At 34.6% G+C, this 27,693-nt stretch overlaps 2 protein-coding genes and 1 pseudogene across 3 annotated transcripts; all 3 read left to right on the top strand.

The window, feature by feature from the left end:
• Positions 1-5,889: 5,889 nt before the first annotated feature.
• LOC149221240 (uncharacterized) lies at positions 5,890-8,317 on the top strand (annotated as a pseudogene). Its single transcript, XR_016249358.1, has 3 exons — positions 5,890-6,735; positions 6,795-8,019; positions 8,181-8,317. The product of XR_016249358.1 is annotated as an uncharacterized LOC149221240 (transcript).
• A 30-nt stretch (positions 8,318-8,347) lies between these two features.
• Positions 8,348-10,580, top strand: LOC149221239 (inorganic pyrophosphatase 1-like). The gene is made up of 5 exons (XM_089385054.1): positions 8,348-8,833; positions 9,051-9,172; positions 9,283-9,487; positions 9,867-10,021; positions 10,129-10,580. The coding sequence occupies exons 1-5, from the start codon at positions 8,681-8,683 to the stop codon at positions 10,241-10,243; spliced, it is 750 nt and encodes a 249-aa protein (XP_089241180.1). The 5' UTR covers positions 8,348-8,680; the 3' UTR covers positions 10,244-10,580.
• A 5,387-nt stretch (positions 10,581-15,967) lies between these two features.
• LOC149221238 (hydroxymethylglutaryl-CoA synthase-like) lies at positions 15,968-27,693 on the top strand. Its single transcript, XM_089385053.1, has 12 exons — positions 15,968-16,350; positions 19,733-19,839; positions 20,055-20,187; positions 21,889-22,032; positions 22,861-23,019; positions 24,131-24,204; positions 24,324-24,399; positions 24,552-24,607; positions 26,287-26,374; positions 26,505-26,645; positions 26,760-26,909; positions 27,195-27,693. The coding sequence occupies exons 1-12, from the start codon at positions 16,279-16,281 to the stop codon at positions 27,417-27,419; spliced, it is 1,425 nt and encodes a 474-aa protein (XP_089241179.1). The 5' UTR covers positions 15,968-16,278; the 3' UTR covers positions 27,420-27,693.

Raw genomic sequence — 27,693 nt, 5'->3', positions numbered from 1 at the left:
ATGGCTATCTAGGAAATGACAAGGCTAGGCAATCCACTTTCAATCCCGGTCATCCTCCATGCCCATGACATATCACAATCAACAAAACACATGCATATGCCATGCATGCCAAAACTAGTGAGGAAGTCATACATGCAACTCGGTACCTGCAAGAAAAATCCGATGTAGTTGTTGATCCTGATGTCCTCTTGCACTTTCCTACTCTTCCTTTCCCTTCTTGCTTCAAGAATCCAAGTATGCCCTACCTTCCAAGAGTGCTCCAAGAAAACTCTAAGTATCCAAGAGTATGAGAGAGAGAGAGAGAGAGTAATGAGAGAGCTCCAAAACTAAACTGGCAAAAGGTTATCAACTGATCCTCATAAGCCTTTTTTGGATGAGGCCTCTATTTTCTTCACTTTCCATTATTTTCCTTCAATTTTCTCCTCACATGCAACTTGTGACCTTTCACCTCCCTTTTCTCCTAATTTCCATTATTTTCATAAATAAATGTGCCAAAAATGTCATTTTTCTTTTTCAAAGCCTTAGCCATTGCCTTTGCTAATTTCCTTAGTCATTAATAACCAAATGAACACCCACACTAGGATGTATTTCCCAACATTAAGCTTGGAATAAGTGTCCCATCAACCGTGGTTATTATTTTGCCTTTATTAACCTTTATCACATGGAATTTTCACCAAGGTTGTTACAAACGTGGTTCCTCAGCTACGCAATGTTCAACTATTGCAAGTGGTTGTTGGTTAACAATGGAGAATTGTTCTTCTAGTTCGACATGCGGAGTGACTTACCTATATAATGGCATACGTTCCTCTATAAATGAAAATCGGCAAATCTAATTAGCTGATTGAGAGATTGTTAGAATTTGTTGGGGAATTGTTAGGGATCATTCACAAGCAGGATGAAGTGGTGGAGCAACAATGGAAATCATTTCAATTGTTATTGGAAATGAAGCAAGTGAAGAAAAGGAGGATTCTGGAGCAATTCAAGGCTAAAGTTAGCTCAAAGATGGTAGCACTAGATCTAAGGGTGATTGAACTGGAAGAATTGAACAGTAGGGGCGATCTGCATAATGTGAAGGCGGATGAGACTGGCGATAAGCCAGTGACGAAGAAGCTTCGACAAATGAAAACTATGGGGAATTCAGGATAAAGTCAGAGCTCAATGGGCTTGGTACCATTGTTTGAAATTGATACTCTCTCTACAAATTTTGTTGTAATATGATGTTATGCAAATATATTTTGCTATTAGGGGTTTTCTGCCAAATCTTTAGTAAGCATGTTTTAGAATGGGGGGAAAAGGTAGCCACAAGAACAAAATTTTCATTTTGTGAATCAGTGAAATTCTTGAAATTTTGAGACATGAGGAATGTTGTAAGGGTTCTAGCCCAAAATCCAGTTTTTTTTTTCTAATATACAAATCTAATATTTGTTTCTTTAAAAAAAACAAATTTTATAAAATAAATTAAATAAAAAAAATATGATATATATATATATTTGTCAAGTTGTCTATGATCTTCTAGGATCAACTTGTGGCTTGAGGAGTTGCGACCGAGGGGCATCTAAGTAGTCAAAGTCACCTGGGGATCGCACCCAGCCTGGGCCACACCAACCCTTAGTTGACTGGATTTTTTCGCATGTCTCCTCCCGGGCACAACCACCGGCGTAAGGTTTAATCTTGAGTCGCCTTACTGACGAGGTCCATCCTCAACCTATTGTACTAATAAAACTTTAACAAAAATAAGATTTATATTATATTAATAAAATAAAATTAAAATATATATAAATTACATTAATGAAATTTAAAATTTAAATTTTTTATAAGTAAAAATAAAAATAATATTAAAAACAAATTAAATAATGTTTATTTTAAAAAATTTAAGACCATTATAATTGTATGATACATCAACATAACTATTTTGGTATGACAAAACTTATGTCACATTACAATTCGAAGAGACAAAAAAATCCTTTGACATTTTGTATAGATTTGCTAGTTGTTTTATGAAAGGGCACACAATCACATATATTTATTATATATGTGATATTCTTTTAGCTTTTTCGTTATCCACCAATTTTGACCAATTTCGTTCATATGAAATATTTTTTATATAAATTTTTATTTTAATAGCAAAATTTCTTATAATGTAATTTTTAATAACATTAATTTTAAAATTAACTTATGTTAAATTAGTGTTCGATATCTTTTTGTTTATGAAAAACTTCAACACAACCATTTAAATATCAATTAATATCCAAAATATTTTTTTATTATTATTTAAAAAAAATATGTTACATTATTTCAAACCACAATTTGAATATTAATTAATAATGAAAATATATTTTTATTATTATTTTCAATACAACTATCACTTGTACCAATACTCTATTGCAACTTGTGTATAAATGTACCTGACATCTCACTGCCCTGCCTACAAGATCCTAGCCTGTAAGTCTGTCTCATAGGAGCTCATAGCTGTTAAGTGATTTACTTGTATCCACCTGCTAAGAGCATCTGTCACTATGTGATCTTTACCTTTGATATACTTAACTCAAAATCGAACTCACTGATCATAGCCAACCACTGAGCCTAGCTACCATTCAGATTTGGTTGGTCAAACAGATACGGCAAACCACTATGATCACTCGTCAATGTAAACCTCCTGCCCAGAAGATAGTGTCTCCACATCTTCAACACATGAATAATTGTTGCCAACTTAAGATCATGTGTGGGGTAGTTCTTCTCATGCTCATTCAATTTCCATGACTCATAGCATACCACTTGTCCATCCTACATAAGGACTCCACCAAGTCCCTTCTTGCAAGCATTTGTGCATACCACAAACTCTTTATCTGGATCTGCAATATTTAGCACTGGTGCACGTGTCAACAACTGCTTAAGCTGCTCAAAACTAGCCTCACACTCCTTTGTCCATTTGAATTTCTTACCTTTCCTCTGCAATGATGTGATAGGATAAGCAATCTATGAGAAGTTATTGATGAACCTCCTATAATAGCTTGCCAACCCCATAAAAGATCTCACCTCATCCACATTCTTAGGAGCTACCCACTCCATGATGGCCCTTATATTTTCTGGATCTACTGCAATGCCCTCCATGGAGACAACATCCCCCAAGTAGTGTATCTCGGTCTGAAAGAAACTACACTTGTTGAGCTTATCATACAATTGATGCTCTCTCAACAACCTTAACACTGCTGCTAAATGCTCAGCATGCTCTTCCTCATTTTTAGAATATACGAATATGTCACCAACGAACACAATAAAAAACTTCCAAATACGGACGCAACACACTATTCATCAAGCACATAAATGTAGTTGGAGCATTAGTCAAACCGAATGGAACTACAACAAACTCATAATGCCCATACCTCGTCTGAAAAGTTGTCTTGTGAATGTCCTCCTCTTTGATGCATACCTGATGGCACATTTATTTGTGAAAATAACGGAAATTAGGAGAAAAGGGCCGTGAAAGGTCACAGGTTGCATGTGGGGAGGAAATTGAAGGAAAATAATAGAAAATAAAGAAAATAGAGGCCTAAATCATAAAAAGGCTTATGAGGATCAATTGGTAACCTTTTGTCAATTTAGTTTTGGAGCTCTCTCATTATTCTTTCTCTCTCATACTCTTAGATACTTAGAGTTTTCTTAGAGCACTCTTGGAGGGTGTGGCATACTTGGATTTTGTGAGCAAGAAGGCAATTGACAACTAGTTTGGTGCCTTGTCATCTGTCAATTGACGGATCTAAGGCACACCTTGAACGACCTCGTTGTTGAATCGAAGCAGCCAAAGAAGACTGTTAAGTAGTAAATTTTTCTGAGGTCTTTGGCATGTGGAGGGCGCCCCTATTTAAGAAGCTCGAATCTCTTCATTCCCGCATTCATTCTGCAGTGATTGCAAAAGAGTGGGTTTTGTGCCTGGTATTATTAGCTGCTTTCCCACTCTCAGGATTTCTGAATTCGGATTCATTAAGTTTGTCAAAACAATGGCATCTCGTCCAGAGAATGTTGGGATTTTGGCTATGGAGATCTACTTTCCTACTACATGTGTCCAGTAGGTATATATATCCCGGTGCTTCACTCCTTGAATTCTTTTGAGTTAGATAGGATTTCCAATTCTAAGTGGGCATGTGTTTTTAGTTTTTATTTTTGGGTTTGCCACTTACTGGCCCTCAGTTCAATCCCTAATGAGGCATGGAGCTTTGCCTACAATGGCTTATAGCCCCCGGTGCCATTGAGGTATGTATGTAGATGAATGAATGCAAAATCTCTAAGAAGCCTCTGTTTTGATGAATCAGAGAGCTATGTTTTGTATGTTATATTCTTTTCATGCATTTTGGTGAGATCTATGGCGTGGTCATACATGTATTTGCTGGGGTATGGAAATGGAGTTTATGCGACCAAAAGAGTGGGGATTGAACACCACACTGGCTGAATAAGCTGGCGCTTGAATGGGTAGGGCCTGTGGTCTATCATTTTGTATAGATTTGTTAGTTGTTATATCAAAGGACACACAATCACATATATTTATACAAATTAAAAGTCTTTCACCTTTTTCATTATCCACCATTTTTGACCAATTTCGTTGATATGAAATATTTTTTACATAATATTTATATTTAATTAATGATAATTTATTTTTTAATAGTAAAATTTATTATAATATAATTTTTAATAACATTAATTTTAAAATTAACTTATGTTAAATTAATGTTTAATATCTTTTTGTTTATAAAAAACTTTAACACAATTATTTATATCAGTTAATAATGAACATAATTTATTATTATTGTTATTATTTGAAAATATATATTATTTGAATAATTTATATTAAATTATTGTTTAAATCTTTTTGTTTATAAAAAATTTCAACACAATTATTTGTATCAATTAATAATGAAAATAATTTATTGATAATTTTGTAGGGTTTTATTTTTCAAGATACTTTTACCCTCCTTTCAGAAGAAGACCAACTCTTAATGAGAAGTAAAGTTAAGTATCATGTGAAGATTTACAAACATTTTAACTTAAATAATATTAAAAACAATAATTTTTTATAATTATTATTAATATTATTATATTTTTTAATATTAATTTAGATATTATTTTTATTACAAATTAATTTTTTTATTAATATTTTTTGGTTTTTTATTTAATTTTTTTTGTAGATTTGATTTTATTAATAAACAATTTTATAGATATAGTTTAATTAGTAAATAAATATTTTTATTTTTATTTTTATAAAAATTATATAATATAATTTGAAATAAAATTGTGATTTCTTATTATTTAAAATACATTTTTAATTCAGCGTTTAATTTTTTTTTAAGAAATTTAAATTCTGAAATTAAACGAATTAAATTTATAATTATTAAAAATCTTAATTAAATTTTAACAAAATTAAATACCAAAAAAATCATTTCAAATTAAACTGTGAAATTATTTTTTATATAATAAAAATATATATTTATATGTTAAGTATACACATATTTCAAATTTACTCTATAGTTTTAAAATACAAACGCACGTGAAGGCAAACAATCGACTGTAGGTTAACATTTTTTTCGGAAACATCGCAATTTTAAAATTTTTCAAAAGTATCATTTCCTCCATCACACAAAGTTGAATTATCAATATTTAAATGCACGCCGATTTATTATTTGTGTTCATAAAATATACTTCATTTAAAATGACTTACATCGCATGCTCTTGACAAAGTATGGTTATGGTGTTTTATCAAATAAATATTTAGGCCGATAGGCCTTCCTTTGAAACAGAGTTTCGTCGTCCTTTTCATTCTCGGGTCGACAGGTGGCGTGAACTTTTACAGAGAAAAGTGGGGCATTCAGGTTGACACGTGGCGCGTAAAATTTGGGTTCCGCCCCCTTGCCTCTGGAAGTTGCGTCACTGGCCAGACTCCGGTACCTCCACCTCGGCGGAAATTATTTCTAGGGTTCGGTTCCCGCTTGCTACGGAAACCTGACGAGTCTCCACTACCTGGGCCTCAACGGAAATGGCCTCACCGGTAACTTGCCGCCAGAGCTCGGCAAACTCGCCGAGCTGAGATACCTCTTCATCGGCCACTACAACAATTATTCCTGCGAGATCCCGCCTCAGTTTGGGAACTTAAAGAAGCTCATCCGACTGGACATGTCTAACTGCGGGCTCACGGGTTCGATTCCCGCGGAGCTAGGCAATCTGAGCTCGCTCGACTCGCTCTTCCTCTTCTTGAACGTCCTGTCAGGCCCCATTCCTCCCCAGCTCGGCAATCTGAGAAACCTCAAGTCGTTGGATCTTTCATTCAATGAGCTGACTGGACAAATCCCGGAAGAATTCAAGAACCTGGTCTCGCTCACGCTCCTGAATCTGTTCCATAACAGGCTCCATGGTGGAATCCCCGATTCCATCGGCGACCTGTCGAACCTCAAGGTGCTGAATCTCTGGAGCAACCTTGGGGTCCTGCAAATCTCTTGTCATTATTTAATATCATCTTCGAACAATAATAATTTGCAGAAGAATGCTGTAAGTCATCACCGTATTATCTGCTTTCTTACTATTTTCTTGCATTTTTCGTGTCTTTATTTATATCTATTGATGCTTCTGCAGGTTGATGAAGGTGGAGAGTGCACTACTGAACAGAAGAGAAGCAGCGATCAAGCCGGGCTTTCCAATGCGGCTTTCAAGAAGCCTAGAACAGAATCTTTTTCGGGCCCTCCGATGAAGGTCACAAGCTCGATTCCCACCCGGTGTAGTAATAACCTTAAATTTTACTAATTAAAGAGGCTTCTGCCCAAGGTTTTCTTAATATGCTCAGCGGACCCCTACCTCGGACTATAGGTAAGTTCGTTGGTTTAACAGAGATTTTGCTTAATGGAAATGAATTCACAGGACCTATTCCTACTGAGATTAATGAACTGAGACAACTGAGCAAGTTGGATTTCAGTAACAATAGATTCTCGGGGAAAATCCCAGATGGGATAAGCTAATGCAAGCTTTTATCATATATAGATTTGAGTAGGAATAATCTGAGTGGCCCAATTCCTTCCACAATCACCAGTCTGGGCATCCTTAATTATCTGAATATCTCGCGGAATCATTTCTCTGGAAGCATTCCTAATGAATTAGAGCAGATGCAGAGCTTGACTTCTGTGGATTTCTCCTACAATAATCTGTCTGTTGTTGTACCAAATGGTGGCCAGTTCACTTTCTTCAATGCAACTTCCTTCGTTGGGAACCCTGGATTGTGTGGGTTGTATCTGGGACCTTGCACAGTTCAGCCCAATTCGCCGCATGCTCATGTTAAGGGTTCTTTGATTTCTTCCACTGTAAAGCTGGTTCTGGTCATAGGTTTGCTATTATGCTCACTGGTTTTTGCCTCTGCTGCCATCATCAAAGCCAGGGCTTTGAAGAAAAGCAATGCTTCAAGATCCTGGAAGCTAACAACATTCCAGAGGCTGGACTTCACCTGTGAAGATGTCTTGGAGTGTTTGAAAGAGGAAAATATTATTGGAAAGGGAGGAGCAGGGGTTGTGTACAAGGGTTCGATGCGGAGCGATGAGGAATTTGCAGTGAAGAGGTTGCCTGGGATTGGAAGAGAGTCTTCTCACGACCATGGTTTTGCTGTAGAGATTCAGACTTTGGGCAAGATTCGACATCGCCATATAGTGAGACTGTTGGGGTTTTGCTCAAATCAAGAAATCAATCTGCTTGTTTACGAGTACATGCCAAACGGAAGCCTGGGAGAGTTACTGCACGGCAAGAAAGGTGGGCATTTACAATGGGCTACCAGATACAAGATTGCTGTTGAGGGAGCTAAAGGGATCTGCTATTTACACCATGATTGCAGCCCGATTATAATACACCATGATGTAAAGTCCAACAACATTCTCTTGGATTCCAATTTTGAGGCCCATGTAGCCGATTTCGGCCTTGCAAAGTTTTTGCAGGATTCTGGGGCTTTGGAATGTATGTCTTCCATTGCAGGTTCCTATGGTTGCATTGCTCCAGGTAAACAATCAAGCTTATCTCCTTGCCTTTAATATTATTTCAATGTGAAATTTCCATGCCCTATGTTTCTCTGAAGAGAATCAATTAGATGAAGGCTGCTGATGGATCGAATGCTTATATGTAAGTTCTCATACAATATTTTTCTTGTGTTATTTTTTCAGAATATGCATACACGCTGAAAGTGGATGAAAAGAGTGATGTTTATAGCTTTGGAGTAGTGCTGCTGGAACTAGTCACTGGTAGAAGGCCGGTGGGGGAGTTTGGAGATGGTGTAGATATTCTTATAAACCATTTTTAATCTCACAAACCTTACGCGTAAAAAAAATAAAAGGAGTGGCACAAAAGAAAGCACCTACATGTAAAAGAGCATATGCTGTGAATATTATTCTCAACAGGAGAGGAGTCCATGTGGTAATGGACTCCTTGGTCGTTGGCGCGGATTGACCGACACGCGAGAAACCAGTGAATATACGTTGATGCTTTTATGTTTTTGGGTTACACAATAACATCCTCCTCGAATATGCTTTGTTACCATAATATTCCCTGGTGGTTGTTGTGATATAAGAGGGCTTTTTACCATCCTTCCTCTCACACAAATCTCTCTGTGGTCTTCTCTCTGGTTTTAACTTATTCATTTTCCTTTCTGCCTGCTTGCGAAGCTATGGGTTGCATGAAGGGCAGTAGTACTGTGATTGTATTTGATTTCGATCTCACCATAATTGACTGTGATAGCGATCCCTGGGTGATTGAACAGCTCGGAGCCACTCCGCTCTTCCAGGCTTTGCTCCCCACGCTTCCATGGAATACTCTTATGGTAAGTAATTACTATTTGTATTTTGATCTTCATGTAATACGAGATTGAGTTTTTGTTGGTTCAGGGGTTACTGCAACTTGTGCCTATTTTTGTTATGCGTTTGGTTAGATTCATACCAGCAGGTGCTCATTAGAATCCTCAAGTAGTCAACTTTACTGAAAATGCTAGAAGCATCCTTGAGATTTTCTGCAATTAATATGCTGGTTTGTACGTGAAGGATAAAATAATGGGGGAGCTGCATGACCAGGGAAAGACGATAAGCGATATTGAAGAGAGTTTGAAGACCATTCCTCTGTACCCAGAAACTATAAGTGCAATCAAATTTGCCTTCTCCATGGGGTGGGTTATGATATCATGGCTCTTTCTCCTCCTTTTTAGTTTATTAGATTTCACTGAAGAAGTCTGCATTGATTGTAATCAAGTATTCTTTGGTTGTTGTTGTGTTGCAGGTGTGAACTTCGAATTGTGAGCGATGCTAATATGTTCTTCATAAAGACCATTCTTCAAGCCCATGACCTGCTCCAATACTTCACTGAGATTAAGACAAATCCAGCGTTTGTTGATGAGAAGGGGAGATTGAGGATTCAGCCTTTTCATCCCTTTACTGAAGGCCCTCCTCATGGCTGCGGCCTCTGCCCTCCTAATATGTGCAAGGTATTCATTATTCTCAACTGTTACACATTAGCAAACACCCATCTAAACTGGGGTCTCATATGCTTATTGCTATAGAATATCACATGTTCTGATATGTATATTTGGACCTATAACTTATAATTTACAGGTCCGATATGCAAATATGGAGTTATGATATTTATTCTATAGGACATTTGTCTGAATCTGAGATAATCAGGGTTTAAATGTATTTCTGCTTCTGTTGTCTGTACCCAATGGACAATGCATCCAATGAATACACCCAAAGAGTTGATGGATCCTTCCATCCCTTTTCTGACTCTGGAATTCATCTCACTTTTCTTCTCTGAGTGCAAATAGTTATTAGAGAAATATTGCATGCTGATAGTTTTCTGCGTTGCAGGGAGCAATAATAGATGAGATTATGCGAAAGTCCTTGGAAGGGGAATCAGGAGAACCAGCTGATAAAAAACAATTTATTTATCTTGGGGATGGAAGTGGAGATTTCTGCCCTTCCTTGAAGTTCAGAGATGGAGATTATGTTTTGCCCAGAAAAGAGTAAGTGATACCATTAAACCAAAATTTTGTTTCCCAGGATTCTTTCAGTGATATTAATGTTAACCAAGTTCTCATAAAACACCTTGTATTGATTAATGTCTTGGCAGATACCCGCTGTGGAAGCTTATTCAGAAGAACCGTGATCTTGTCAAGGCTGAAGTGCATGAATGGTCTAATGCAAAAGATGTTGAAGATTTGTTTGTCAAGTTACTCGAGCCTTAATTATTCTAATCTCTGTCACACACAACATATATGCTAACCCCCTTTTCCTGCTCTGCATGATTACATTCATGACATGTATTAATGGCTCATATTGGTGTCTGGATGCATTGTCCATACATTTTTATAAAATTCTATTCAGAAGTTTCGCTGAAAGCTCACTTCAAAGTGTGCCCCTCCAAGAGATGTACATAGATTTATTTGACTTTGAATGTCATATCTGTGATAACAGTACATCACATACGACAAAATCGAAATTCTGCTTAAAGCAATCGTTACATGAGCAGCTATATTGAATATTCAAAATTTGAAAGCTTTTTTGCTTTAATTTTGGAAGTTCTATGGAGAACATGGATGTTTAATAAGTATGTGCTAAATTCTTGACTCAAAGGTTGATAGCAAAAAGCTAGGAACGCTGTAAGTTAGGGAGCCGAAGAGTAAGATAAAAATAAAAAATGAATTTGTATAAAATTATAGTTAATGAAAGATGAAATATTTAAAATATTTTTATTGAAATTTGATAAATTGAGATAAATAGTTTAAATTTATTTTTGGATATCAAAATTCTGAATTTATTAGGATGGCTTTAGAGGAGTAAAATGAAATTGTATAAAATTATAGTCAAGTGAAAAATGAAATATTTAAGAAAGATGAAATATTTGAGATATTTTTATTGAAATTTGATAAATTGAAATAAATAGTTTAAATTTATTTTTGGTTATCAAAATTTTGAATTTATTATTATGGTTTTAGAGGATTAAATTTTTTGAGTGATTTTTTTTTTTAAGAATTGAGAAGATTACAACTTCAAATCTATAATTGTTCATTTTTTCTCATACAAATTCGGATAATTGTTCAATTTTCCTCATACAAATTCTTGGGAGGAATATTCCCAGCTTTTTTGCTATAAATTCCAACATACATCCCATAGATACAGTGCTTCAGGGCTCTGCAGAAAAGTTGATGTGTGTTCTTTGTATTCATCAACAAGCAAGACTTTGCTTCATGGTAATCACCACAATTTTTACTCGTATTTTTTTTGGGTTAGTTTGATCTACTGGGATTTGAACCATGGTTTACATAATATTTCATTAGAAGGGCATGGGGATTTTAATTCACTTTACTATAGGGTTGCAAACACTGGGTGTGTGCGTTTTGTGGTGACAAGGAGAATTCAAAATGCTCTTTATGTGGGAAGGAAAATCAAAGCATTGAGTAGTTACACAAGAAGGAGAAGCTTATCATTTGTGGAACTGCTTCCAGGATGTTTGAATATGAGAATACTCGTTAGAAGTTAGTGAAGTAAGTACTCCGAGGCATTGTTTAGTGATGATGATTGATCCTTAATCTCAATTTCACTATTAGATTTCCCCACTAAAATGTTTATAGATTGTGTGAAGAAAGATCACATGCTATGAGAAAAATGTTAAATTTTGTAGGAATTTTGAGTTGGCATATGAAGAGAAATTTCTTCAGCTTCAACACCAATGTAAAACATTAAGGGCAACAATTGTTTATAAATTGAGTGCTCCTTAACTTAATTTGAATTTTTTCTTGATCTCTGTTCACCTCATTTGAATTATGTTTGTTCAACTATGATAGTGTTATTATATAAGCATAATTGTAATAAGTTTGCATTTCTGTTAAAGTTAATTTCTTCATTTCATTAAACTAAAATAGTCATCTTATATTACAAAATCTATTTATATAGAATTATTCAAATAACTTTATATGATAATTATTTACAATAAATTAAATGTTCTCATATTGATAATAATAAAAAAAAAAAAAAAAATAATTTGATAAATGTTGAGCAGAACAGCAGACTCCTGAGCCAGATGTGGTGGCATATGATTCAATCGCTTGTAAAACTTTTTATCGCTCTTAATAAAAAGTTTTGATTTTTTCCCCGGAAAAAAAAAATAAAAAAATAATTTGCATTATATGTAGACATTCCCGCATTGTGATTATATTACAACCTTAAACTTAAAACAAAATTTATTCGAAACTATTCAACATAATTATTTTTAAAATAAATTAAAAAGAGTTTAATTTTAGAGTTGTGGTTTATTTTAATAATTAAAATAGAGGGAGTGGGATATTTTATTTTCAGGGAGAAAGAACCTTACACTCAAGCTTTCTGCCACTATCTTTCAGTGAACTTGTAAGTCTCATTGTTCACAAGGACTCTAGAGAAGAGCAGAGGTTGAGTAGCTCCTCAAAATAATCAATGGTGGTTACAATGTATCCTACCTCTTACTTGACTATTATTTCATATATGAATGTTGGAAGTTGTTAACCCAATGAAATCGACTTCCTCCTATCAAGTATAATTATTAGTTTTTATGAACTTTGTTGTTTCCATTTAAGTTTTTTGTTTTTTTATGCCATAGTTTAAGTTACCTTTTGAAAAGCTCTTTTATGGCTTTTGTTCATTCGAGGCTTAATCTTCATTACAAAATTTCATTATTCTCGTTAAAAAAAAATATATTTTTAGAAGGGTAATTTAATGGTATTTGTTATCCGTCAAATTTGGCAAACTAAGTTTTTATTCCTTATTTTAGGTGTTTTTTGAGTGGTATATCAAATCTGCACTTTTGATTTGGAGTATATATAAAATTACAATAGCACCACTTATCATTTATATATAAATTAACACAAATATATATATATATATATATATATATATATATAATGTATTAATTAATAATATAATTTAGAGTATAAATTTTATAATCCAATCATTTTAATTAAAGATAGTATTAATTAATTATATGATTTAGATGGTAGATTTTATAATACAATTATTTTAATTGAGTTTAAATAGTGGTTTCCAACACTCATTATTCTCTAGTTTTAATATTTTGTTAGAGGTATATCAAATTAGTGTGTATATATATATAGGGTAGGAGGGAGGAAAGGCTAGGTCATTCTGGTACTAATTCCTCACAAGGGAATAACAACGTTCAACAACAACAACCTTATGTATATAAATTAAAATATGTCAATACATATGGCATATGGCATACATATCTACAAATACCTCCTTTATACAATTTTTTCCAATTTAAAAAAACTATCGGCCTCTCTTTGCACCTTTTGGGGCAATTGCTAGTATATAAAGTATTGTTATGGTAGAGGATTTTAAATTTAGTTTAAAGAATTAAGAATGGCGGAGAATTTTAAAAATATTTTATTATTTATTGTGTTGAGATGTGTTTAATGAGATGTGAGATGCGTTTAGTGTGGTAGAAATATTGTAATGTTTAATATTTAGTTAAAATTAAATAAAATTAATTTATGGTTTTTTTCATGGTACTTTTCTTTAATGTGGCTTATTTAAAGACTAATGATTAAACTAGTCTAGATCCATTTTAATTTCGGATCTAACAAGCACTGAGAGGGATCGAATCGATTTTCACTCTAAAAGAGGTTTACACCTCAAGAGAGAGATTTAATCCCTTTTGTCACAAGATGAATATTTTCAATTACTATTTTCTTGTTTTTATTTTTGGACACACATACATAAAGAGAGAGAGAGGAAGATCAAACGAGCATAATCAATTTACAATCAATTTATCATTATGTTAGTAGGGTAATCATTGTTTCTATGAAAACTTTAATAGGCACAAGGATTCATTGTATATTTGGGCTTATGTGTTGATGCAAACCAATCCTCACTTAATGTAGGATAAGAGAGGAGATTTTACAGTCATAAGAACTATTCCAAGATACCACAAGAGAGGTATATTCAACTGTTATTATTTACATGCACATGCACTCACACAAAGCAATATAAAGGAGGGAAGGGAAGGTCGAGAAAGCAAGCATAATCAACCCATAACCAATCAACTAGTTTGTTAGTAGGGGGCACTATCTTAGTGAACACTCTCATTGGAACAAGAACAATGGTTTATTGAGACTTATATATTGTCACAAACCCATCCTCAAAATCAAAGTAGAAAAGGAGGAAATGAGATTTGTGCTCATATAAACTATTCTAAGATGCTACAAGATAATCGTATATAACTATTATTATTCACATGCATGCACACACACCCACTTGCAAGGCCACACAAAAGAGAGATAATAAGGTTGCATTAACAAGTATCTTCCCTTCACACTATTTAAATGTTATGTTAGTAGGGGGGCAATACCTTTGTGGACATCCTTGTTGGCATAAGGGTCGTGGTATTGTGGGACTTATAAGTTATAGAGAGAAGGTCTTATAATCATAAAAGCTATTACTAGATGCCACAAGATAGATGTATATGGCTATTATTATTTCTACTATTGTTCTCACACATGTTTGCACATACTAGATGACACACACTCGTGAGGCGAAGGGTTAGCAAGAAATCATAATGTCCCTAAAAAAATCAACTATTATGTTAGTTAAGGGACAACTAGTCCCCTCGTGTGACGACGGATTGATTGGTACAATGGAATGTTATCCCCTCCACATAGTTTTGAATCCCACAAGGGGAGATCTTTGGTTTGTTGTGATAAGGCTGAAGGAGTAGGCGCTCCCACCCTCATGGAGTCACGACTCTAGGTAAGTCATAAAATCCTGGTATCTCTGACTTATGAGCTATTGAATATACTCTTGGTGTTATAATGGTAGCCACTAAATTTAATCTTAGGCTTCGTCCAAATTACTCCAACAAATTATCAGTTCACCATAGAATTAAAAAAGAGACAACTACTATTATTTTAGTAAAGAGACAATTGCTTTTATAGATATCTCCCCATAGTATATTAAAACTGAAATATTGTTATAAACAAATCCTCATAATTAATATAAAATATAAGAGAAAAATATTTATGATGATAAAAACTATTCTAAAATACCACATTATATGTATATTCAATCATTATTATTATTCACATATTCAATTATTATTATTATTCATAGAGACATGTGACATGATTGATTTATATCTACCAAATATAATTAATATTAAATACATATTTATATTCAAATAATAAGAATTTTTTTAATTAAAAAATGTATTCAAATTCAACCACTTCGTACATTTATTTATTTCCATGTTTCTTTTTATTAATTTCTTTTTTTTTTATCAATATCTTTGTCACACACTTCTCAAAATGAAAACCCTAGATTTTTTTCCACTTACTCGTGACCATTAACATAAGCTAAACCCATATATAAAATATTATTTCAATAAAAGATTGATTCTAAAGATTGAAGACAACCCCTTTGTTTTTGCTTTCTAAAAGCAATGAGGTTAAATATAAAAAAAAATCCAATGACACATCATTTTCCTATGGAGCCTCTTGGAACCCACCTCCTTTGTCACATGACATGGGACTATGGGGGCATTTGGACCATAGGTAGGGCACATATGTTCCCATGTAAGAGGAGGATTGAATATATATGAGCCTTTCCCACTTTATGGTCATTGGCATGCATTTAGATATTTGTCATGGGGGTGGGTAGTTAGAATACCCTAAAAATAATAGGAAAATCAAAATCAAAAGTCACATTCTTGACTAAGGGTGGATGGAGACAAGGGTTACAAATTTTCAAGTCCAACTTGACACTCGCCGTCGCGATGGACTTAAAATGGAGTACTACGTAGTATCACAATAATGACAACAACCACTCTAACATAACACCTTGCTTTGGGATTTATGGAGGATTTTCGATTCTTGGGCAAAAAAAAGTGACGTGAGATAGGAATCAAGTCACATGTAAGGCTGCCCAGTTTTCAAGAGCTTGACTATACAGCACGTTATAAGAAATTTTAGTGCTCCCATCTGTCAATTGACGGATCTAAGGCACACCTTGAACGACCTCGTTGTTGAATCGAAGCAGCCAAAGAAGACTGTTAAGTAGTAAATTTTTCTGAGGTCTTTGGCACGTGGAGGGCGCCCCTATTTAAGAAGCTCGAATCTCTTCATTCCCGCATTCATTCTGCAGTGATTGCAAAAGAGTGGGTTTTGTGCCTGGTATTATTAGCTGCTTTCCCACTCTCAGGATTTCTGAATTCGGATTCATTAAGTTTGTCAAAACAATGGCATCTCGTCCAGAGAATGTTGGGATTTTGGCTATGGAGATCTACTTTCCTACTACATGTGTCCAGCAGGTATATATATCCCGGTGCTTCACTCCTTGAATTCTTTTGAGTTAGATAGGATTTCCAATTCTAAATGGGCATGTGTTTTTAGTTTTTATTTTTGGGTTTGCCACTTACTGGCCCTCAGTTCAATCCCTAATGAGGCATGGAGCTTTGCCTACAATGGCTTACAGGCCCCGGTGCCATTGAGGCTGTGTTACCAGAAACGGGACGGTAGCCACCGTTCCCGGAAAAAAACGCACAAGAAACACAACGGCACGGGAAACACCGTTTTCTACGGCCGTTTTTGTTAACCTGTATTTTTCCAGAGCTCAGTTCGTTGTAATTTGTTTCTTTAGAGTTCGTTCTCAGCTCTGTTTTTTTTGCTCTTTGCATATATTTATTTAAAAATTTCAGGTACCAAATTCCCTTCCTGTGTGTTCATAGATTCCTGCAATGAAGCATATGTTTACCAATGAAGTACCAAATGCACCAAATTTTAATAGAATCCACAGGGACGAGAATTTCTGCAAGAGCTGTGCTGAATTTCAAACGCTCTGATTCGACTGTCTTTGGGCCTTCGGATCCTTCGCCATGCATCTCATCTAAGGATTTTTCTATCATATTCTGAATTGCCTCTACTTTTTCTTAATGTCTTGGAGTTTGGAAAAGAGTTCTATAGATGTAACATTTGGATATTCTTTATGAATGTAAAAGTGTTTGCAGTTGTTTGCATCATTCACAAAGAAACCTGAAGAGTAGAGTTTCACTAAGCTCATCAAACTGAGAACTACTAGCACTCCTAATAGCAATTGAAGACCAGATACCACCTAGGTCGATTTCCCTTTTTGAAAACAAGTTAATCTCTGCATTAATATATATGGGTAAAACTCATAGCTTAAACATAATTCCATATATGGTTTAAGAAGTCTACATTCAATTGTAGATTTTACTTCTTGTTTCTCTCCGATAGGTATATTTTGGTCTTGGGTGACATATATATACAATTTTTTGAAATTTCCACACATAAACCATAATTAGCAGAAGGCATAAGAAACATAAGACATATATTTAATGCTTAACAATAATTAGCAGAAGGCATAAGAAACAGAAGACATATATTTAATGGTCAATTTGTTAAGCATTAGTATGTGAGATAAACGGTATTCAATTTATTTAATTTTTTATTTAAATCTGGCTGTAAATCTAGTTGAAACTATATTGAAAATTTATATTAAATTTGTGTTTTTCATATTTTTGTTGTTTTTTCTCTCTCGTTTTTTGAATGCGAAACCTCCAAACTACGTTTCTCGAACCGTTGTCGTTTCTCGTTTCGTTTCCCGTTTCTCGAGGTATGTATGTAGATGAATGAATGCAAAATCTCTAAGAAACCTCTGTTTTGATGAATCAGAGAGCTATGTTTTGTATGTTATATTCTTTTCATGCATTTTGGTGAGATCTATGGCGTGGTCATACATGTATTTGTTGGGCTATGGAAATGGAGTTTATGCGACCAAAAGGGTGGGGATTGAACACCACACTGGCTGAATAAGCTGGCGCTTGAATGGGTAGGGCCTGTGCTCTGTCCAGGGCACCTGGAGGTGAAATAACCTTTCAACTTCCATTCACTTTACATGCACACACCATTGGGAGGAGGTGATTTGGAGAGTGCCTCCTCAGTGTTTTGCTATGAGGGAAATCAGAAGCTGATCAACCACAATGACTGAAAATTCACAAGTGGAAGGGGCAGACCTCCCAACTTACCGTTAGAATATGGGTTCCTAATAACCACATAGTTACCTTCGACACCGGAGCTTTCGCTAGTTCAAAATCTAAAAATTGCTTAATGTGACTATTCTGTTTTAAAAAATGGGTTGTGCTTGTAAGTAGAAAACTTGTGGTGGGGTGATGAAGGCAATTTTCCAGTGAATCTTACTGAGAGCATACTCTAATGTTTTTTATTTTTTCATCCACATCGTGTCTCATATTAATCCACATTTTGCTAAAAAATATGAAAGTTTGGTAGCTTTGTTTAGGCACGCTGGGGATTTGTGTCTTCTTTCTCCCTTGCTTTCTATCTTGTACATTTTTGTTTCTGTATCATGTACTTGTATCATGCAGACACTCATCCTTGCAAAGCCATCCAATTGAGCAAATTAGGAAGGCTGTTGAAGACATGGCTTTAAGCTTGATGTCATGGTCTATTGTTGTGACTTGGCATCTGAAACAACTTGACGTGGTTTTATGTTTCTCTATTAGCCTCAAAGTTGGAATACAGTATATGCTCATATTCTGTCATTCCAGTGATATAAAATTGTTTTAGAATGGGAAAAACTTCACTAGCACAGCACGAATACATGAATTTGCACAAGCCATTTTTCCAACTTCTTCCAAGAATTAGGCAGTATTTTAGGTTCTACCAAATGCCATTATGGATGCTGCTTTTGCTATAAGGAGAAATACGCTATACTGCTGTCAAATTACTGCATGCTAAATAATCTCAAAGGAGGTCTGGGTTCTTCCAGGTAATTGGGGGTTTGCAAGCTATCAGCCTGTCCTGCATGTTAGTTCAATTTTGACATGCCAACCTTTTTTAAATGATTAGAGACTATTTTTTGCGAGGCTGATGCTCTATATTACACAGGTGGAATAACTTAATGTTCAAATCAGCAATTGCTTAATAACTAAATATTGAAGAATTAATCAGGTGCCGAAAACTCAGAAACCCTAGTATTATTCAATCACGAGGAATAGATGATTCTTTATATAAGTGACATGTAAATATTTTTGTCATTTTTCCTTACATGTTCTAACATTTTCCCTTTTTGTCATTCTTCCATACATGTTACAACTAATGCTCAAAGATATCCCTCTGAAATCCTTATATTATTCAATCACGAGGAAGAGATGATTCTTTACACAAGTGACATGTAAATATTTTTTTGGTCAGTCTTCCATACAAGTTACAACATATTCCTAAAGATATCGTAACTGGGTTAATGTTCTTATCATTCCTGATTTGAGAAATCAAGCTATAACCAGGTAAGCCAAAACCTGAATTAGCTGTTAAATTGACCAGATTCTTCCAATTCACTGATGTATTATTCTAGGTGCTTCAGCATATTTAATTTCTTGAATATTCAGGCTACCTTGTTGTCAAATTCACCGCATGGCAAAGATTTATATTGATGGTCTAGTTTTCCTTTCCCACTATCTACAAGAGGAAGTGTTAATCTACTTACGGATTGGATGTGATTACCTGATTTTCATATTTTTATGCATTTAAGCCTTTTGATTTGTTGGTCATTGTGTTCTCCTCCGGTTGTATGCATCGATATCCATGAAATGTTTTCCAGTTCTCATTTTTCTAGTCAAAATAGTTTGCTTACATTTTTTGGTTCCTTAATTGCAGGAGGACTTGGAAACTTTTGATGGAGTAAGTAAAGGAAAATATACAATTGGTCTTGGACAAGACTGCATGACTTTCTGCACTGACTTGGAAGACGTTATTTCTATGAGGTAAGAACAACATTTGCTGAAATATTGTATGATATTTGACAATAACTTTACAGATTTTGGCACTGTCTAATACCGTTGAATTTCAGTTCATTCACTGTTTCATGCAGGTAGAATAATATTTCCATAAGATGGTGGTTATCTCATGCTAGTTTGATATTACATATTTTTCTTCCCACATATTTTTATGAGCTGATTCCTCATATGAATGCTTGCAGTTTGACAGCAGTAATGTCACTTTTGGAAAAATATGAAATTGATCCAAAGCAAGTTGGTCGTTTGGAAGTTGGCAGCGAAACTGTTATTGACAAGAGCAAGTCAATAAAGACGTGGTTGATGCATATTTTTGAGGTTTTTTCACTGATTCACTAAACTCATTATCAAACAGCTTACAGCTGCTTTGTGGAATTCACAATGATGATAATTAAAAGCTTACATGACTTCAATCTATGTCTTTGAAAAGACAGTTTAGAGATATGTAGGTTTTCAACCTTCCAATGCCAGTATGCTCAACAAAGTAAATCATGGGATCTCATCTTCCATCAATTTCAATTTATGTCTATATATTTCCACAGTCAGATTATTTTTTGAACATATCATTAAATTATGTTTGCTGCACATTCAAGGTAGGAAAATTCATTTTAAATATGAATTTTGCAATTAATGTTTTTCTGGTTTCTTCATATATCACTGTTAAACCATGGAGAAGAAAGGAAGATCAAATTGCTACTTAGGTGAAGATAACCTGTATTTTAAATGGTCCCAACTCTTTCATTACACTTGTCTAGGTTCAATTTAATATCCCATCTTCTGTTTGACTTCTGTTCAGATGTTATTCTTCCTACAAGGACTTACACAACTCCCTAAAGTTTGACTGCTGTAATGGTTGTAAGCCATTTGCTCTTCCTGTCTAGTTTCCACGTGACATTCCATCCTCTGTTCAGATTTTGTTGAATTGTTCTTTGTGAGGATTTGCCCATCTCACAAATGGTGGGCTGCCTTAGTAATCCCAAAACTTTCCCTCTTTTGTAGGTTTAATGTAATATACCATCATCTGCTTAAATTTTGCTGAAATGTTATTTTATTGTGTGAAGACTTGGACATCTCGTTAAATCTGGTCTGCCTTAAAGAAATCCATCTTTTCAAGCAATTATCGTTTGAGAGAGATGCATTGGTGTCTGTGTCGAGATAGGTCTGCAGCTACACAATAATCTATTCAGACATTTCCTATTTTGATTTGTGCTTGTGTCATATACTAGTCAGTGCTTATGAAATGAAAACTAAGATTGTTCTACATCCATGAGACTGGCCATAACCACAGCAACAAGGTTAGGGTGAAAATAATTGACCTTCTATAAAATTTCAACGAATAAGACAAAGGGATTTCGATGTCACAATTATTACAGTTTTTTTCTCAAATTCAAAAATTTCTTTTATTCTTATTTGAAAATATAAAAACCTTCCATTTGTTGCTGCCCTATCCCAGCTTTCCTGGTTTGTGTGAATCCTACTTACAAATCCATTTTAGCAGAATAGGCTTGCTAGGGTTGAGTTTACAGTGGTGATTAGCTTATGAAATCTCAACTGTTTTGCTTGAGGCACTAACAAACACACATTAATCATGAGTACTAATATTTGCCACAAGCATAATGGTAGATTTAATACAAAATTAAAATCGAACACACTAGAAATTCTCAGCATCAATGTTGAGTTCAAATCATCCAAGTCTATATTTTTACAGTGAAAGCTACTTAAATTGGTTTTGAATCAGAAAAGATAAATATTTGGACATCTTCAACTGAAAAAAGGTTCATCTCATATCAAGGAAGATTGACCCCCCATATCCAACATATCATATACTCGGATTTATAGTCATTATCATATTTGTATGTGAACTCTAATTTGATATAGATCTGATGGTATCATCATAGAAGAAAGTAAATTTTAAATATACCACTGATCTTCTCTTTATTTTTTTCCTTTTTAAATGATTTTTTTTCCCTGTAAACAATCATTCCAGTGCTAATTTTCCTTGTTTTGTAAATTGTACAGAAGTGTGGTAATACTGAAATTGAAGGTGTGGACTCAACAAATGCATGCTATGGAGGAACTGCAGCCCTGTTTAACTGTATCAACTGGATTGAAAGCAGTTCTTGGGATGGAAGATATGGTCTTGTTGTAGCTACAGACAGTGCAGTATGATCTGTTCTCTTTATTATGAGTTTTCTTGCAGTCTGAAGAATATATGCTTAGTTAGAACATTTGAAATTATACTTTTTTGAAATGCATGCATACTGAAATATACTTGTAGGCATAACCTGACAATGGAGATTCATAAAGTATCCAGTGTTGTTAAGAAACTGTTCAGTGGCATTTAGAATGTTCAATTTCTTTAGATTTCAGTAATTATATGCTTGCATAAATAGTCATTGTTACTTATCTTTATCAAGATCAGCTCTTACCAGTGTTAAAACAGAATAATGATTGTATCCATATTAGAATACCCACCCAAAGAAGTTATGTAGGAGACTGCCTTGCTGGAAAATGGTGCTGGTACCTTTGCTTTGAGATTTAGGAAGGGGATCGGATTATCTACTTCTAGATTTTTACAGTGTATATGATATTTTGAAAATATTCTGGAAAAGATCTTTTATGTCAAATCAAATATCGGCTATCAGTTATTTTATATGCTAATATTTGCATTTACAATAGAAGAGGTCTATTTTATATTTGAGCAGTGGTCCTAAAGGCAGCTAGTTGTAGGAGGTTTGAAATAATGTATAAGCTCATGAAAAGATAATACAGAACTGAGGTGACCATAAGCTCATGAAAAGATAATACAGAGCTGAGGTGACCACCGGCAGACAAAATAATGCTCTGCTTTTAAATTTTAATGGAAACTCATTCTTGTCTATATTGAGTGGGCATTTTTTGTACTCATGTTATGATTTAGTTATTTTTAGGATTGTACTAGAAGCATTGCTTACTATATTAGAAGATTGACATTATCTTTTCTTGTTTAAGGTCTATGCTGAAGGGGCAGCACGACCTACTGGAGGAGCAGCTGCTGTTGCAATGCTGATAGGGCCTAATGCTCCAATAGCAACTGAGAGCAAATACAGGGGAACACATATGGCTCATGTCTATGACTTTTATAAGCCTAATCTGGCTAGTGAATATCCGGTTCGCTTCTTCACTCGTGTGTTTTTAATATATCACTCTTTCCTGTTATATGTGCTATTTTATTGTTTGCTATGTTGATTCACCAGGTAGAATAGAGTGATAGAAGCTTCCAGTCTAAGTTGCTATTTTAGTTAAAGCTTACCTCTTTAAAAAAAAATAAATTCTTTTATCCGTTTCCACTTGTTGCATTGCTGGTCTAGTAAAAGCAGCACATAACAAAGCTCTCAGATTTTCAAGCCAAACATCAATCCTACCTCCATGCAGTTTTTGGTGTTTAAGCCTATTGTTAATATTCTACAACTCTAACTAGTTTCACTAGGGTAAATACATTTCAAGTTAGAGAAATGCTTGTCCATTCTAGGTTTGATTTCTTATTCACTTGGAATCCCAGAGATGATAAACAATTGTGTCTCTTGTTGTTTGAATGTTTCTAATGAATGACAGCTAAAAGCTAAACATCCTCAAATACATAAATCAATCAGAAAGTTCTAATGAGGGAATTTAAGCTAAGACAGATATGATGAATCTGATCTGGTGTACAGTTACATTGAGCAGAATTTAAAATGATAGACCTCTTGTACATTTGCGAAATTTCATTTGCATTGTCCTCGTTTTTAGCTTCCCTACTGTCTTGGCCAAGGTCCTTGATAGCTTTGAACCCAATAGAATAAAACCGAGGACTTTCTCACATTGAAGCATATTCATAAAAAGACTAAAATTACAAATTATATGAGAGTCGTAAACTATAAGAAAAATTAGCTTTTGAGAATACAAATTTGAATTGAGGAATGGATTACCCATTCAAATTTGGAAGCACGAAGCCCAATTTGCAAAGAACAAACAAGAAAGATGAATGGGGTGGTTTGATTTTTGGACGATATTGGAAATTAAACATTTCTGTACCCTAGTAGATGTGGATAATATGCCCTTGTTATCTTGCAAAACAAGTCTGGTGTAGGTCTTTTGATTTTTATGTGTATCCTTGATATCCATTGGAAATTTGGCAGTTCATTTTTTTGAAAATAGCTAGTTGAAAACATAAGATGTGAGATATGCAAAGATTCCTTAATTTTTTTTCATGTGAATTTAAAATGAAATGTTGGTGAATCAGGTTGTAGATGGGAAGCTTTCACAAACTTGTTATCTCATGGCATTGGATTCATGCTACAAACGGTTTTGTAATAAGTGAGTTTCTGCATCACATTTTTACATTACTGTTTCATTTGGAAGTTTATGAAGGACATATGACAGTTGTCTGGTAGCATGGTTGGCTCATGTTGAGGTTTCGTGTTTGCCTTTTCCAGGTTTGAAAAGGAAGAAGGAAGACAGTTTTCTCTTCTAGATACAGATTATATAGCATTTCATTCTCCATACAATAAGGTATTTCCTATATTTATATAAGAAAGTATCATCTTTAATTGCAAATGAAAGCATATTATGGATTTTAGTTCCTAATATATTGCGATGTACTTAAAGCATTGACAAGAAAGCGTATAACTTCTGTTGAGTAATCTTTATTATATGTGATGCAGCTTGTACAAAAGAGCTTTGGTCGCCTGTTGTTCAATGATTTCTCAAGACATGCCAGGTTGGTTCTGAATCTCTACAAATTTGAATAGAGTCCCCGTTCAGTTTACAATATTTGAAATAAAAAAAATTGTGATTATGTTGGTTGCCGTGCCAGCCTCTTTTTGGATTAACAAGCCAAATTAAAGAAGTTTAACATAAGTGAGCAACAGAATTCAACTTGTGTCCTCTGTAGAGCTTTGACCTTTGGACATGCTATTTCCTAGAGTTAAACCAGCATTTTTATAATCTAATTTTCACAGAAATTGTTTGTGACTTTTTGCCCCTATAGTTGTGTACAGAGATTTATTTATTTCCCTTCAATAAGTTCAAGGACGCCTTTCCTTAGCTCATGTTCCTTCCCTGTCCAGTATCAATGGTTTGTTTCATTGGTGTCCTCTTACATATCAGGTGGAAAAAGACTGGTTATTAAAGAAAAATATTTTGCGATTCATCTTACTGTCCTTGTATGTTAGGAAGCTTCATACTCTCCAAATAACTGTCTTGAACTTCCATTTGGAGATGCCACTTCAGCATCCTAGAAATTCATTGTGTGTTTTTGTTCATTTTTGAGCACATGGGTATAGTAGGAAAGGAAAAGCATATGATACAATCTCCGATATTTGGCAGTATTAAGTTTTCCACCAGCCTCTTATTCTCCTGCTGTTATCTGTTTGCTTGGGAATTTTCTATGATATTTACTTCAGCTCTTAGTATGTGAGAAGTGGTGAGTATCCAGGAAAACTAGGTTGTTGATGAAATCAAGATTTCAAGCTGCTTCAATTTTCTTGCAACGTTTACTATGATTTACAGTCTTTCCTCAAAATTTTTCAGATCCGAGAGTTGCAGGACTCTAACTTTGTGTTGCTTATAAGATTTGATCTATTTTCATTTCATAGAATTTCTTCTGGCTTTTATCTTCACTTTTGAAGCCGTGTAGAGGTTTTCTGTGTAGTATCTACAACGGCATTGTAGATTTTTGAATAGGCACAGTTGTTCACGGAGGCCAGACATTCAAGATTCCACTCCAGTTGACTTATAACTGCTTTGTTTTTTGAATTATTCAAAATCAGGGATCCAATATTTGTATTTCATTGTACTTATGCATTTTTCTGTTTGTGTGCAATGATGTAAACTTTTCTGTTTGGTACATGTCACTGTTGTTTCAGGTGTTCTTTGAATATTTGAAACATAATGTGTTTTGCAAAGCTTGTACAACAACATATAAATTACCTATTCATTAAAGAATTTTCCTCACAATGCAGCAAAAATTGTCGATATTGAAACGGAAAGTACCGTCCTTTATGATTTCCAAGCAAATCAAGGAATGGAGGGTCTTTTATGTTTCTTTAAGCAAATCAAGGGCTTTTGATTATCTTTCAGTAGTTATGCATTTATTTCACTAGCTTCTTAACTGGGACTGAAAGCCTCATTTATTTTGTGCCTGAGAAGTTCATGTTGGTAAACCAAAATCAATCTTCTTAAAATTAGTGCAACTGTTTAATATGTAAATATAGCTTTGTTTGGTTTGCTTCTGAAGGTCAAATGTACAAATTATTAGATATGTTTAATACAACGAATTGATGCATCTTGACTGGTTTCTATCATAGTCACCAATGTGTGTTGTGAGGCTTTTGGAAGATTTGATTTATGATTATGCAAAGCAACAAAGTAAGTGTTTTGGTGTTTTCTACGTGTAAGGTCTGTTGGAAAGGATGCACAAGAGAAGCTAGAACCCTTTGCTGGCTTGTCTGAACAAGATAGCTACAATAGTCGTGACCTAGAAAAGGTTTGTTAACGTTCCTTACTCCTTTTATATGCAGAATAATGATAACCTTTTTATCTTTACCTATATATTTCTCAAAAGTTATTTAAGTTTTCTGCTTCGTTAGGTTACCTATTTGCTTTGGTATTTCCAGGTTTCTCAGCAGCTTGCAAAGCCATTGTATGATGCAAAAATTCAACCATCAACTTTACTGCCAAAGCAAGTAGGCAACATGTATACAGCATCTCTCTATGCAGCATTAGCCTCCATTATTCACAACAAACATACGACTCTGGTAAATCTATTCCCATTTCTGTTATATTTCTCTGAAAATGATCAAGAAATTACTTAATAGGCCTTGTTTCTTTATTTTTCTTGAAGCGTAGTTACAACTTTTTTTTGTGTGCAGGATGGTCAACGGGTAATGATGTTCTCTTATGGCAGTGGGCTTGCTTCTACATTGTTTTCTTTTAAAATCCGGGAGGGTCAATTCCCTTTTACTCTGTCAAATATTACAGAAGTTATGGACGTACAAAACAAACTTGATTCTCGTCATGAGGTATGCTTTTTCTTCACTCCCACAGATCTACATAGCCGTGAATGTTAATAGATAGAATAAAAATCATTGCCAGGGGTAAAAGTTCAAGACAGCCTTGGAGGTTTTGTATTTTTCTTATGCAATTTCTTATCCATAAAGGAACCCAAGAAATATATGTATCTTCATAATAAACACGTGCTTGGTGTTGGAGTTGAAAAACCGTCTGGAAACTGTACAAGATGCCACGAAGATCTGTTTACATTGCAAGCTGTGCTGATCTTGTTATTCTTGTATGTTTCTGTCCAGTTTCTTCCTGAAGATTTCGTGGAAAACTTGAAGCGGATGGAAACTCTGTACGGAGCAAAGGACTTCGTTTCAACTTCTCAGCTCAGTTTGCTGCGGCCTGGCGCTTTCTATTTGACTAAAGTAGATTCCATGTACCGGCGTTTCTATTCCCGCAAAGTTATTAGTGCTGGTGACAATTTTGAGAAGTCAAAACTTGCCAATGGTACCACCCATGATGAATTGTAAACATGGTTTATGTTTGTGAGGTTAAGTAGTACTGATATTCGTATTATGAGGATGGGAGGCTGAATGTAAGTTCTGCATTGTAACATAGCATTCTGGAGTCTCCCATTCCTTTTCTTTGGTATCTGTTTACTTTTGTTTTAAGTAAACGTGGAAGTGTTGAGAAAATAATTCAAAGGATGCTCCTTAAAGAGCATTTGTTTGAATCTCCTTTAGCCTGGGGGATCTATTTTAATTACAAATGAGCAGTGGGAATAAATTAAATCACTTCATTGCA

Source organism: Pinus tabuliformis, chromosome Q (genome assembly GCF_031772625.1).
Source record: "Pinus tabuliformis cultivar Carrire ecotype Pingquan chromosome Q, CPIR1, whole genome shotgun sequence".
Lineage (NCBI taxonomy): Eukaryota > Viridiplantae > Streptophyta > Pinopsida > Pinales > Pinaceae > Pinus > Pinus tabuliformis.
Note: the sequence above shows the minus strand (reverse complement) of the source record. Positions and strands in the feature narration are given on the sequence as shown.

Excerpts from the sequence above, each read along its gene's own strand:
- LOC149221239 (XM_089385054.1), top strand. The coding sequence starts at position 8,681 with ATGGGTTGCATGAAGGGCAGTAGTACTGTGATTGTATTTGATTTCGAT. Across the intron at positions 9,488-9,866 it reads GCCCTCCTAATATGTGCAAG|GGAGCAATAATAGATGAGAT; the intron begins GTATTCATTATT and ends TCTGCGTTGCAG. Across the intron at positions 10,022-10,128 it reads TATGTTTTGCCCAGAAAAGA|ATACCCGCTGTGGAAGCTTA; the intron begins GTAAGTGATACC and ends ATGTCTTGGCAG.
- LOC149221238 (XM_089385053.1), top strand. The coding sequence starts at position 16,279 with ATGGCATCTCGTCCAGAGAATGTTGGGATTTTGGCTATGGAGATCTAC. Across the intron at positions 16,351-19,732 it reads CTACTACATGTGTCCAGCAG|GAGGACTTGGAAACTTTTGA; the intron begins GTATATATATCC and ends CCTTAATTGCAG. Across the intron at positions 23,020-24,130 it reads ATCTGGCTAGTGAATATCCG|GTTGTAGATGGGAAGCTTTC; the intron begins GTTCGCTTCTTC and ends TTGGTGAATCAG.